Genomic DNA, 13,829 nt, shown 5'->3' with positions numbered 1-13,829 from the left:
TCGGGCGGCGCTGCACATTCCTTTCTGTGGATTGGGACTGCGGACAAGCGGACTGTCACACACACACGCACAACACACACACACACACACACACACACACGCACACAGGCACATGCATCGCCCGGTTCGGACGCTGAAGAGTCCACCCCCGCCCTCCAACCTCCGACCACCCTCACCCTCCCCCAGTCTGGGTGTCCGCTCGGTGCCTCGCAGCCCGGCCATCCGGCACGCCGATCACGAGAACGGGGACGAGGTTCCCCGCGGTCATCACGCCAATAAAATAATTTTCAAAAAGTAAAAAAAAAGGAAAATTGAGTAATATCGGAGCATATGAGTTACGATTGTCGGGCATCATTTCAATTCACAAAAATCGCCCCGGAGGTAGAGGAGGTGAAGGGAGGGGGGACCACGATGAGACCCCTCTCCCCCCCCCCGCCGGGGCGGTTCCGCGCTCCGGGCAAACGCGTGACCGACGGCGCCGGTGGAACCGAAGCTCCGGGAAACACTCACCCCTTCCCCGGGCGGCAGCGCTCCCGCAGTCCGAGCGCAGAGCGCGGGAGGCCGGGGTTGGTGTTGCCGCAGCAGCAGCCGCCGCTCCCGCTCCCGGTCCTCGGCGCGGCCGGGTGGAGGTCCGGAGCTCCGCGGGTGGAGGTTCTGTCACCGCGCGTCCTGGAAGCCCGACGCACGGCCGGAGCAGCTGCAGCTGCGAGGCGGAGGAAGGCGACAGGATCCGGAACCGTAATGGCTGTCCGGTTCCTCCTCCTCTTCTCCTCCCTCTCTCTCTCTCTCTCTCTCTCTCTCTCTCTCTCCCACTGGCCCTCCTCTTCTCGTCACACACACTCGCTTTCTCCTCCGTGGGCTGTTTTCACCCCCACCCCCAACCCCACACCACCAACTATCTCTCGGCACGCACACTCAACCCATGCGTGCGCGGAAGAGCGGCGTGGAAATGGGAGATTTCGGTCGGACCTTTGAGTCATCCGTGGATCGGCTGCATGGCCACACACACACACACACACACACACACACACGCACACACGCGCGCAAGCAATTTTGGGTGGAGAGGGCGTTCACTGTTTGCAGCGACCACTCATTCACATTTCACGAGTGGGCGCGGGAGGGAGGCCCCGGCGCTGGATGTCGATCCCCACGCTTTCATATCACATGAGTTAATCCGGGATTTTATAATCCCCCCCCTTTAGTAACCCTCACCGCCCCTCCCTCGTCTTCCAACAGCTGGAAGGAGAGCGAGAGATGGAGGCAGAGGCTAAAAAAATTGCAATTGAACACAGATGAGAGAGATGGAGTCGAGACGGGTGGGTGAGTGGGGGCCCACCAGGTGTGGGTCCTGGGTTTGACCCCCAGGGGTCGTGACTGGAGTGCGGCCGGCAGAGGCATTTTCCCCCCCGGCAAGTTTTTAATTCACCTAGCATTTAGTCGTTTGCACAACAAATTGCATCTTAATTAAACGTTTATAAACATGGAACAGATGCGGAGGTGTTGTTTTTTTGGAGTTAGACATTGGTGTGGGGGCCACAAAATCCTTTTCCAACACCAGGAAAAGATCACAAATTACACTCTTTGTTTGATAACAAAAAACATTTCGGCGTTAAAACCCTGAGCCGCAACAGAGGACCCGTGTACAGGTGCGCGATGATGTGCTGGTCTTTGCTATTTGCAGGTGAAAATACTAAAAGAAGTGATTAGCACCTCAAACACAGCATGCGGTCCGAGTTGTTACCAAAGAATTTATTACAGCATGATTGTATGAGTGCACCATCTTAAACTGTGTTTGCAAATCAAGTCAGATTTTTCTATCTGGATCCAAAAATCACAACACAGTTGTCTAATGACACTTTCCACATAGAGGAGTTAAATGTGGGCGGTCTTCCGCCTCGACCGGCTGGGCCAGAAAAAGGCTCAATACGTTTATACTAATAATAACATTAGTGCTGATTGATACATGCTAATAGCTGAAATATACAATTAAAGTTTTAATATTCATAAAAGAAGTAACAATTAAAACCACCTGATGGAACCTGCCAAATGAGAGAGACCTGGGAGAAGATATAAGGTCACTATCTTGCTTGGATAAAGAGACAAAAGTGCGGGTTGTGTAGAGTTGGAGGAATAAGAGCAATAAGCAAAGTCAGCCATTGGTTAGCCTAGCGCTAACTGTAAGTGGGCAGAAGTTGAGTCAGGGTCACGTCAATAAATCTTGTCTGTAAAAAGAATTCTGATTGGGACAAATCATCAATACTCAACTCCCACGATCCTACAGTCCTTAATCAATGTGTATTGGTTTTGATCGGCAGACGGGGGGATAAAGATAACTCACATACCGCCTTCCTGTTTTGATCCGAGAGGAAAAAGCATTTTAAAACAATCTTCCGATTCACATCCTCTCTCCGCTATAAAACAAGAATATTCGGGTTGCCATGGAGACAGATCAGAAGCTGGTGGAGAAGAAAAGAAGTTAAAGATGTGGGAAATGCTTTGCAACTCGAGGGAAGAATTACAGAGTCTAACGAGATTTAACTGGTTTGGTCTGAGAGTTCTCCTCACGCTGATTCACCTCTGTGATACCGTTACAGAAACTGTTTGCTACCATGGCAACTGAAAACAAAATGAAAGTGTTGAGCAAAAAAAAAATCCCTTTGGACTTTGAAATTCTCTTTCACACACACACACACTCGGGACACAAGTCCGAATCTATGATGAGGTCTGAATAGAAGATCGCAGACGGGCCGTCGCATCAGATTTGTTCAGGTGAGATAAGGTTTTTCAGCATCTTTGAAAACCTTTAATTTTTCTTTTCTACCTTTATAACTCAAGTTCAGATTTTTCTCAGCGCATAAAATGACACATTAAATCCTTCTACAGATCAGAACCTTTAAAACCTTGGGACAGGAAGTGGCTGGATATTATAATCTGGAGAGCGGCTTGTAAACATTTCTGGTCTTCACGCTGTTTCCAGTATATCTGACAACTATCAGTGTCTGTGTGTGTGTGTGTGTGTGTGTTTGTGTTTTGGGTGGAGGGGCCGTGGGGTCACCGGGGGTCTGTCCCGGAATAATCCCCCAGTCTCACGCTCAGCCATCGCAGAGCACGGGCCTGCCGCAGAGTCGGCGAGGCACTGCGGGATTATCTCGGCGTTTTAATCAAACAACGTCTGAGCAGCCAACGTGACGGCAAACAAGGCTAAAGTTTAGTCCCGTCGCAGCCGACGGCCTCATTACCGGTTAATGATTGGACGGCGCTGAATTGATTCCGCCACGGCTGCACGAAACCGTATGTCTCGCCGGAGCCTTTTGCCAGTAAACACTGAAAAGGTCGCGAACCCAGATTTTAACTTAATTAACCAAACTGAAACCATGTGAGGCTTCGATCTGCTGGAAGTCCAACTTCGCGTCCGAGAGCCGAGGAGTCCGACCTAATGACGGAGCCTGTTTGGGTTTGAAAAACAAAAACAATGACAGGGGTACGACGAGAAGCACTAATGAGTCATTCCTCCTCGACAGGGCGCTCATTGATTCGGTCATTCATCGACAAGGCTTTGACAAGTCAAGTAACTGTGAGGACTAATGAGTGTTTGTGATGTAATGTTGCGATTTTCCGAGCACTTTTCTCATTCCTCCCACTCTTACCCGCCCTGTCTGCACTTGTGTCCCTTCATCAATGCAGGATCTAACCTCAAATCTTCTCCCGACTCCCCGGGCTCTCATTTCGCAGGCTCTCCGGGAACATGTTTCGATCTACTGCAGCATCCTACCAGGCGCCCTGCATTATTGTTAATGTTCATTTAAGCTATTATTATATCAGCTATCAGCATGTACAGTAAATGCGAGTGCTAATTTTATTATTAGCATGAGATAATTTGGACCTTTTACCACAACTGGTCGAGGCAAAAGGCTCCCGTATGGAGCTGGATCTGTCCAAGGTTTCCGCACTGGTAGAAAGCGGCGTTCTCCTGCGCTGTCGCCGGGTTTTTGCTCATGGGGGACTATTGCGCTTCTGTCAATTATCTTAAAGAGTGACGGTTCAGACCTGCTCTACATGGACAGTGTCATCAGACAACTGGTTTGTCACTTGGTGACTTGGTGATAAAATCTGACTTGACTTGGGTGGTTCACTGTATTTGATTTGTGTTTTTTCAAATGGAATTCAAAAGGACTGACATCGAATGAGCGGAGTGAAAAAGCCACCTGAAACCTAAAGATCACCTAAAGATCTACATCAATGCTCAGGACCTTTTTTATTGCAACTGGCACAAGTGAACATAAATTAAATCCCTCAGTCAATTCATATCATAAAATAACCCGAGATAAAATTAACTTAAAATGTAATCCATTCACATGGAACGCTCTGGAAAATGTGAATCGGTCGTAAAGAATTGAGACGGATTACCTGTCACTTTACTGCAAAAAATACACAGCCGGTTGCTCTTTATTATTCTAAACTTAATTTCGGACCTGCAAGTACATTTTATCAACGATTTAAGCCAAAAGCGCAGAACGTCCTTCCGTATTTCAAGTTCAGGGCCTGTCTGTATTGAATTTCTTGAGGTTTTGACGCCACCTAGTGGCGACTCGCTTTTATTTCCAAATCCCATCAGTCCAGACTAAACTGTTGGTAATTGTATTGAGGATGTCAAAGGTCTTCGGTTCCTTTGTGCCTCACTAAGAGCCTCTTGAGAGTGTTTATTTACTTACTCAGTGATCAATTTACTGAAATGAGGTCAGATAAAGTGTGTTAAAGGTCTGGGCTGTCGGCCTTGCGTTGCCAATCTTGGGAAACGGGGGACAGGCTCATGTTTTTTTTTTTTGTTTGTTTTCATATTACATTCACACAAACACAAATATTTACCACCTAATAAAAGTAATTCCACAGATTTTTTTCTTCAAAGTTAACGGTTTTCAGTTCGAATTCTGTTTCTTTCAAATCAACGTTGGGACAAAAAGTACGGTCGCCGACAATATTTATTTTCAAACTTGTGAGGAGGGACAGGCAATATTGATATTTGATTTACTGTACATAATAAAACAGTTGCGGACGCATTTGACCCCTTATGGTGACTCTGCCTCCTTGCCCGTGTGGTGAGCGGGTGGCGTGTAGGTCCCCTCCTTCATCATCTTCTCCCTCTGCTTACGGATGGCATGCAGCCTCTCGTGCTGTAGGGTGAGGAGGAGGAGAGGACGGGGATGAAAAAGCAGGTGGCAAGACGAACCGAGTTGGTCTCCGGTGGCAGAGATTTCATATTAATCTTTCCTATCGTTCTCGCGCAACTTAAGTTTTTCTGCCACTTGTCGAAAGAGTTGAATCCCGGAACTCGGGAGGCATTCTTACAATTTGTGATCTGGGCTTTTCTGGTGATGGCTTGCAGACACGCCTGAAAACAATCTGAGGGCATTTACTGAGGAAAGGCGATTTGCAAATTGAGCAAAATTGCCTAATTAGCCGGTGCGCACGCACGCGCGCACACACACACACGTAAACACACACACACACACACACAAACAAACAAACAAATCGTAAAGTCCATGAACTGTGCTTAAGTTACACTCCTTAGAAATTGCGAAATGTGTTTTTAATGACAACTACAAAGCAAGCTAAGAACGGTGCTGAATAAAATTGTGGCATGAAAATCAAGACATTTACAGCAGCGCAACACCATTTAGGAATAAAGCCGTAGACATAGAGCGGACAGAAAAAAAAAGACCAGTTTGTCGAATTTAGCAAGAAAGTCAAAAGTTTTTTTGCTGTGTCCACATGTAATAACAAAACCCCTCATATTTGCCATTTGTCACATTTGCATACTGACACCTCTGTTTCAGCTTAACCGACTGGTGAATCAGGGTTCTGCACCCCAAAAATGAAGGGAGGCACTTAGGACACCTGCACCGGGCCACAGATCCGATGCCTCCTCGTAACACCGATTGTTAATTTGATCACATCTTGAATTAGCTGGGATCAGATCTGCAGTGACCATGCTTTTAGAGCGTGAAAACAGAGCCCTGTTGTTGCAGACGTGATGACCCGTAAGGGTTAACAGACATTTATGTAACAAGGGGTCAAACCATCTAAAAGGCCTGCGCTGCCAAGTACCAGAGCTGTGGCTTCTCTGCATGCATCGTGTCTTTGCCTGCCGGCATATCGATTGTCTCCTCGCCGCTGACAGATCACGGCAATTATCCCCGTTTGGACATGCAAACGTAACAAAGTGTATCCATGGTAACCTTTAGTGTGATGCCAGCCGTCTGGGTTCTAGTCCTAGTTTTACCGAAGCAGATTTGTTCAGGGACTCTGTGTAACTGGTTAACCTCGACTGTGTTTCATTTTTAACTATTCTTGAATTGGGATTTAGTCATTCACACGCCTTTGAGCTTCTCAGAACAAAAGACCATTATTCAGGCCATTTCAGGGTCACTTTAAAAGGGATTTGGACATTGTTCTGAAAACTGCTGGATGAAGTGGTTTCAATAGTATTTGAGGACCCACCGTCTTCTGCCTGTGCATGCACTCGTAGAAGTCCTCAAACTCCAGCTGACATTCCTTTTTGGCACGGGTCTGCCCGATGCCGTGAGCGCACTCGATCCACTCCTTCTCGAAGGCGTGGCAGCGCGCCGGCCGCTTGTTCGGCTGCTCTCCGCTTTGGAGCAACAGCCAGCGGTCCAGGTTAATGCCGAGCCGCGACTGCAGGTCCACAAATGGCATGATGCTGACGCTGGACAGACAGGGAGAAATCAATGACAGCTGTGACTGGGGGGATTCGAAGATGGCAGATTGCCTGCATGATTTAGCCATAAAAGACAACATAGATGCAGCAGGGCGGAAACAGCAGACAGCAAAGTTATTTTCTCTGTATAGAAATCACTTTAAGTGGGCCATATGTTTATTAAATTGTCAACAACACTGTAAATGCAAATAGTGATTGTAGACTTGCAGAGAATGAAACACAAAGGTCAACTTTCAAGGTTAGTGCAGAGGTTGGTAAAAAAAAAACAAACAAACAAGGTCGTCATTTCCATCTCAGAGACGATGTCACAAAAAAGCATCTTTCGTCTAATTAGCTATATTTGTTTAAGAAATCTATATTTCAAAGATTTCATGCACAAAGTGTGAATCTCTTCATAAGATAACCCCGGTATTTGGCTACAACTACTCTATAAAGCTCAATTTATCAATTGATTGGTATTAGAGAAAACACGCTATTCTGCTGATATACAGTATAACATTTATTTGGTAAAGGTAAATTAAAAAAAATGTAGTAAAACTGTATTATTTTTCAAGCTCAAGGAACAAAAGCACAAGTAAACTGTCTTTTTAACTTGTAAAATATGTGAGAAGCAACAAGAGATAACAACAATTATAAGTTACTTGAAAGAATTAAGAGGACCAATTGAAAAACATCAGTTCTAAATGGGCAAAACATTATGATGGATACCTACACTGATACAGACTGGGCAATGTGTTGGGAACAAAAGGATGCCATGTGGTTTGATTGAGAGGACAATTTTCTTCGTACTGAGTTCAATAAACACTCTGAAAAATCATTGTGGGAAAATGATGCTACAGGCCAGTCTATTTTGTGGAAGTTTAATGAAAGCAAGTCAAAATAATGCTCCAAATGAGATGATGGAAACTGTTACTGGGTATCTCCTTCCAGATCTGGACCAGGACATCACTTCAGAAGAAGTACTTTGACCCAAATAGTTCGGTTTCAGCTCTTGTTCTGTGTATTTGCGTACGGGTTATGGTGCTGCCAACTGCTTAGAATGACCAAATTTGAGACGTGATGGAGTCCAAGGTGGCAAAAAAGGGGGACTTTCACCATATCAGACAGGTGGTCATTGTGTGATGGCTACTAAAAGTATATCACAAATAAAAACTAAGAAAATGCATGACTCCTTTACAATAAAAAAAATTGATGTGTCAAAGTTATTAGTATCAGTTATGGAAATACTGATATTGAGCTTGTTTCTGCAGTGGCATTATGTTTTCAGTATGGCTCCATATGTATGCTATGTTTTTTTTATCTCACTGCAATGGTTTGTACTTGTTTTGCTGGGCTAGGATGGCCAATAATCGATTGTCCAAACAAAGTTTGGCGGAAAATTCACGTTGAATAGAGTGGATTTACGAATCGACGGACTGATCTACTCGATAAATGCATGTTATCCCAATTTTGATTCTCTTCTTAAACGGATGGATCGTTCTTCTTTAGCAATTTCGATACCATCAATACAATACCGAAACCCTACAGTTACATAAACTAATGGCGATATAGAATTTTAACATTAACAGAATACTTACCATTATGTTGACCTCAAAAGATTAGTTTGACGCACAACCCAGATTGTGACAGCCTAGCTTCCTAGCTCGCTAGCTAATGTTAACCGTTGTTAGCAATAAACGCATTTCAACGTTTTTCATAATACATTTAAGTCAAAAAATGAAATTATAAAACTTAACAATGCTATAATGACTAATATCAATTTCCAGAGTATGAGGAAATTCCACCAGGGCGGAGTTTTGATCATATTTTAGCGATCATGGTGATTCTCCTCAATGACAAGTCTTTATGCTAACAAACCGTATCCTGGGGTACTTTTAGAAAATGTGCACTTTTGGAAAGACTTATTTTAATCGATAGCTTAAAAAAATCTATTGAATTTCCCTTAATTGCGGAAAAACAAAGAAGAATTTAAAGCAATTTACCGTATTTCGAAGAAGTCACTTTAACCTTCCTCCAAATCGGGTGTTCCGCTTTACGGCTTGTCAAAACACTGCCGCAAATCGTCAGAATGTGTCGTAAAGCGATGCAGCGGCGTTCGGAGCCCGAAAGGGCCAGATCATTTCCCTCTGTAGACGTCCTTTTTTAACAAGAAGCGCTACATGTTTAATATTCAAATATAAGTATAATATCCTATCATGAATATCAACACGGACAGAATAAATTAATCAGGGGAAGTCCGTTTTATTTACTGCATTTAGCCAATGGAAAAATTATATTGTAATTGTACTTTCAAAATTACATACTTACCTACTCTATTTTATTTCCATTTTTTTTAACTCAGAATAGTAAGAGACAAAAAAATAGTACCATGTAATGCACGCATTTAATTTTAGTGAGGATTCCTTTTTGTTTTGATATATATCATAATTACCTTTTTTGCTGGAAATTATGAAGAACATCAATTGGATTGATTATTGATACATATTTCCCAGCCCAGTTTCGTCTTCAATTTCCCAGCACATTTACACCTTTGACCATGATTTAAGTCACAAAAAAAAAAAGAAAATAAGAGGATTATCTTGGGTGACAATAATTCACTGCTCTGGTGCAACATCAGATTGTGTTTATTTATTTTTTCCCCCCCAAAAGTCCACATGATATCTTCCACAATCCTGCATGTAGATCCCCAAACAGGATGGACTTTAACAGTGACAGGAAGTACACAAAGTTTAATTACAAGCAGATATTGCTATCTATGTATCTCTTTTTTTTTCTCTCCTTTTTTTTTTTTTTTTTTTTTTCAAATATAGACAAGACCACCTGTGTTCGTGATGGGATGTTCCCATCGACACAAAATCAGTCTTCCAGGAAGTCTGGGTGTCTGCCTGAAGTACATTCGAGTGTTTCCTCACAGGCAGGCAGGCAGAAAAGAGTGATAATTGCAGCGGACCGAACAAAGCACTGTCGATTCTTAAAAGCAGCTCTCAGTAAAGCCATCAAACTACTTTGAGATGAAGGAGGTTCCCACGTGGAAACCTTTATTCAACTGAAGCACGGAGGTGATACAAAGCTAAGGAGCGATTCAGGCTAGTGAATTTGATTAAGAAGAGCTCGTCTGCGTCAACGGTGGAAGTGTTTGGCCCCAAAATAAAATCTAAACCACTTGGAAAATGCTGATGAGTACAAGAGAATCCGTCAGCGAATCAGCAGAGCTGATTCACTAGGTATATTGAATTATATATGTGACACAAAAAAAATGGTGTACACAGTATTTTGGAACCAAACACATCAGAAACATCCAACAGAAAAGGCCTCCTGGTTGGTGAATTATTTTGGCTGAACCACAGAGTTTCATGAAAGCGAAATAAACTCACTTAAAGCGACAGAGGATGGCAACCGAAGGAAATATAAATAAGATAAAGTCAGATAAAGTGCACGAGTGCTCACTCAATAAACACAGTTGGACCGACAAATACATTCACCAGGAGTCTGTTCATTCTTTGAAGGAAGTCACGTCTGTCTCTCTCTCTCTCACACACACACACACACACACACACACACACACACACACACACACACACACACAAAATGTTCAAGCGGTTTAGACAGCCAGTTGTCATGTCAGAAGTTCCACGTGTGCGTTCCGGTGTTGGTCGGTGAGGTTTAATAAGGCAGGTGGGCAGCCGACTGCGACACCCCGGTCCGGTCACACGACCAACACCCGAACCGCACATTGACAGTGTTCTGACAGCGACAGGCCATAGCGTGCCCGTAATGTGCCCGCTAGCCGGTGAGTTAGTCTGATAAAATCGCCGGTGTCCTTTTTTTTTTTTACCATCATCTCTGCAACATTATACTTCAGTTTATAAGATCTGAGCGATTTAAATGAAGTTGTGGGGGTAACATTGTGCACTTAAGGTTGTAATAGTGTGTAAACACATGAACAAAGCGAGTCTAGGCTTTTCTAATATGAGCTGGAATTATTTTCTTCTTCTTCTTCTTCTCTGCCGAAACACTATTTCCCCAGCTTAGTCTTTTTCGGCCGTAACGTCCCAATCGGCTCCTGTTTTTTTGAAGATCCGGTTTGCTTGTTTGTTTTTTGGTAAATATAAGCATCTATCGCGTGGCGTTGGGAATGAAAAAGGGTCAGGGATGGAAGCGAGGTCTTGCTCCTCTGAACCCGTGTGCTCTGAATTGTAACTGCTTTGCTGTGGAATCCCAGCGTGTCCCTACATTCATAGTACATTGTCAGTAATGTGTAACTCTGTAGGAATGAACTTTCTGCTTTTTATCAGCAGAACGAGACAATACCATTTCCCTCTTTTTCCGGAACACAATTATCTACCTTGTATTTAAGTGCATGCTCTTTCACACGTTATAAAAATGTATTCTACTTTTACTAATTACAAAAAAAAACCCAGCTCTGATTCAAGCCTTCCTAATTCTCTGACGTTTAATCGTTAACGTTTCTTTTCGCCCCTTCGTTTTCTGAGTAAAAGCATCATTTATTTCTAATTAACAGGTATTTTATTTTAGTTTTGGTTGTGAAAAAAATCCAGCTCATTACTAGCAGTAAGAAAGTGAATATTTATAAATTTTTTATGACTCATTTTTGGATATGACCAGTCGGGTCCCGAACAACCTGCACCTGCGGTTTCACCCCAGCAATCGCTTCATCCCACCTCAACATCCTGCAACTGCGTGCACAAACATGCTCGGATCACCTTCACTCAGTCACATCCCTGTACTGGGGTACCCCGCTGTAATTAGCTTTTAATTCCTTATGTGCGTCAAGCGCATTTTTCATAGATAATTAAAATATCTCTATGAATTCGGGAATGGGTCGTTTCACGCAGAAAGAAAGGGCGACCGGGTCACTCTTCACATTCTATGAAACTCTTCCAGGGCATGCTCCAGTGTTCAGGGTATCGCAAATGTCTCTCGGGGAGGTTATACGACAATATCAAAAATGTCTATAGCAACGATGTGTACGCTTGTGTAATTACCAGGTTATGCGCAAGGTGATGGCTGCTTGTTTTAAGGGTGAAAGAATTCTCAGAGGCGGTCACCGCAGGGCCCTTGGACCTTCTGCCATGTCCTTGTCAGAACAAATTGTTGTTGTTTTGTTTTTCTAAGGACCCCCCCCCCCCTTTTTTTTTTTTCAAGCCTGACCCTCCTCAATGTTTGTGCAAGGAAAAGTGAAGAGCAGAGTGCAGCTTCGCTCTCTTCGGTAAACTTTTAAACCGGCGTGACAAGACAGCCGGCTGCACTCGTCATGCGCGCGGCGAAAAAACGAAACAAAAACAAGTTTTAAGCTTTTTTTTTTCCTGAATATAAATAGAGGATAGGAGGAAAATGAAGCATGAAGCCGCCGTGGACGAGTTGACGTTCAGACGCACGCTTCCCCTTCCTCCCCACCGCTTGCCGCAGCTGTGCTTCAACTTTATGTTGTTATTTCCATTTTCTAAAATATCCCGTGAAAATTTTGTACCCCTTTTTCTTTCTTTCATTCCTTTTTTTTTTTTTTCTGTTTTTTTGCTTGAGTAGCCAAGGCGTTTTGCACCAGGAAGTAAACATAAATCATCATCTTATAAATCTCGAGAGGTAGAACCCCGACAATTTACTCGGCGAGGAGATTGCCGGGTGGATCGATAAGACAGACGAGGGGGTGGAGAGAAAAAACAGAGGAACACCGTCCACGCTGAACGTGGCGCGTGAGTCGCAGAAGTAGCTGATGACACGGGGACAAAAACGGCGTGGGGAGAGGGGTGAGAGCGCAGTTTCATATGTCCGGGGACTGATTTTCTTTTTTTGTTTATCTTAATTTGTGCAATCTTTTAAGAGCTGCCCCTCTCACACGTAGAGGATGACGTTGCTGTCCGCGGGACAGTGAAGGCCTTCGTTGGAGGGGTTCAGCGATCGGCACGAAGGGTGCTGGGGCGGCCGGCCGGACGCCGCGTGACAGCTTTTGGGGCGAGGCGAGTCACAGTCGTCCGACGTCAGCTCGGCGATGTCGTCCGACTGCGTGTCCGACATCTCCAGGTCGCTGCGGATGCTCTCCGGCTGAGCCAGGGTGACGTCTCTGAGCCCCTCCCTGATTGATGCGCCCGGCGACAGCCCCAGCGCCGAGCCGGACAAAGCGCCGCCCCTTCTTGAGCTGCAGTCCTGAGGCTCTTCCACTCCTGAGGCGGCGGTCGCCATGGCGCCGGTGCCCGCCGGCGGGGTGAGGTCCTCTTCGCTGGTCAGGCAGAGATGGCTGGGTTTGGTCTCGATGTCCACCTGGATTTCCAAGTTGGTGCACTCCCTGCAGATACGCGAGGTTGTTAAGATGAAGAGCTAAAGAAGCCGTCAATTGGACATCACGGGACCGGCAGGCCCTTCCTACCTGTCAGGCAGGGTGTAGGAGGAGATGATGGATCCGGCCATTCCTCTGGTGCTGGCGCAGTCGCTCGCGGCCCCCAGGCTCCCTGTGTCCCTCTGGCCTGGCTCTTTCGCCAACTCCCCCGCCTGCACTTCCAGCCTGAAGCGGGAGGGACAATCCGGTCAATTGCTTTGGCTTGACAAGAATTCTTCTTCTCCTTTGGGCTTCTCCCTTCAGGGGCCGCCACAGCGAATCAACCTTCTCCATTTAACCCTATTCCCTGTATCCTCCTCTCTCATACCAACTACCTTCATATCCTCTCTCACTACACCCATAAATCTTGTCTTTGGTCTTCCTCAAGACCTCCTGCCTGGCAGCTCCAATTCCGGCATCCGTCTACCAATATATTCACTATCCCTCCTCTGTACATGACCCAACCATCTTAGTCTGGCTTCTCTGACCCTTTCTGCAAAACATCTAATATGTGATGTTCCTCTGATGGACTCATTCCTAATCCTACCCATCCTGGTCACTCCCAAAGAGAATCTTAGCATCTTCATCTCTGCAACCTCTTGCTCTGCCTCCTTTCTTTTCGTCATTGTAACTGTTTCTAGGCCATACAGCATCGTCTTGTCCACCTTTCCTTTCATTCTGGCTGATAGTCTTCTATCACACAGTACCCCTGACACTTTTCTCCACCCATTCCAACCTGCTTGGACCCGTCTCTTCACC

General features: G+C 45.1%; 2 protein-coding genes across 2 annotated transcripts in view; both read right to left on the bottom strand.

Annotated features, from left to right (window-relative positions):
• Positions 1 to 1,762: 1,762 nt before the first annotated feature.
• ndufs5 (NADH:ubiquinone oxidoreductase subunit S5) lies at positions 1,763 to 8,793 on the bottom strand. Its single transcript, XM_086178275.1, has 3 exons — positions 8,719 to 8,793; positions 6,499 to 6,724; positions 1,763 to 5,171 (listed from the first exon to the last, which is right to left on the bottom strand). Exons 2-3 carry the CDS (start codon positions 6,712 to 6,714, stop codon positions 5,067 to 5,069), a joined length of 321 nt encoding a protein of 106 aa, XP_086034401.1. The 5' UTR covers positions 6,715 to 6,724; positions 8,719 to 8,793; the 3' UTR covers positions 1,763 to 5,066.
• A 3,437-nt stretch (positions 8,794 to 12,230) lies between these two features.
• The window catches only part of rnf19b (ring finger protein 19B), a 34,427-nt gene continuing 32,828 nt past the window's right edge, over positions 12,231 to 13,829 (bottom strand). Inside the window, exons 9-10 of the mRNA XM_086178001.1 lie at positions 13,122 to 13,256; positions 12,231 to 13,040 (exon numbers count right to left, since the gene is read on the bottom strand). Coding sequence (XP_086034127.1) covers positions 12,590 to 13,040; positions 13,122 to 13,256 — 586 coding nt within the window. The 3' untranslated portion in view covers positions 12,231 to 12,589. The remainder of the gene's footprint in view (positions 13,041 to 13,121; positions 13,257 to 13,829) is intronic.

Source organism: Fistularia commersonii, chromosome 30 (assembly GCF_037954325.1).
Source record: "Fistularia commersonii isolate RoL2024-O1a breed Wild chromosome 30, RoL_Fcom_v1.0, whole genome shotgun sequence".
Classification (NCBI taxonomy): domain Eukaryota; kingdom Metazoa; phylum Chordata; class Actinopteri; order Syngnathiformes; family Fistulariidae; genus Fistularia; species Fistularia commersonii.
Note: the sequence above shows the minus strand (reverse complement) of the source record. Positions and strands in the feature narration are given on the sequence as shown.

What these genes read in the sequence shown, in the direction of transcription:
- ndufs5 (XM_086178275.1), bottom strand. Translation starts at nt 6,714, where the DNA reads ATGCCATTTGTGGACCTGCAGTCGCGGCTCGGCATTAACCTGGACCGC. An exon ending in GCATGCACAGGCAGAAGACG is followed by an intron (nt 5,172 to 6,498) that starts GTGGGTCCTCAA and finishes CTCACCCTACAG; the next exon opens with CACGAGAGGCTGCATGCCAT.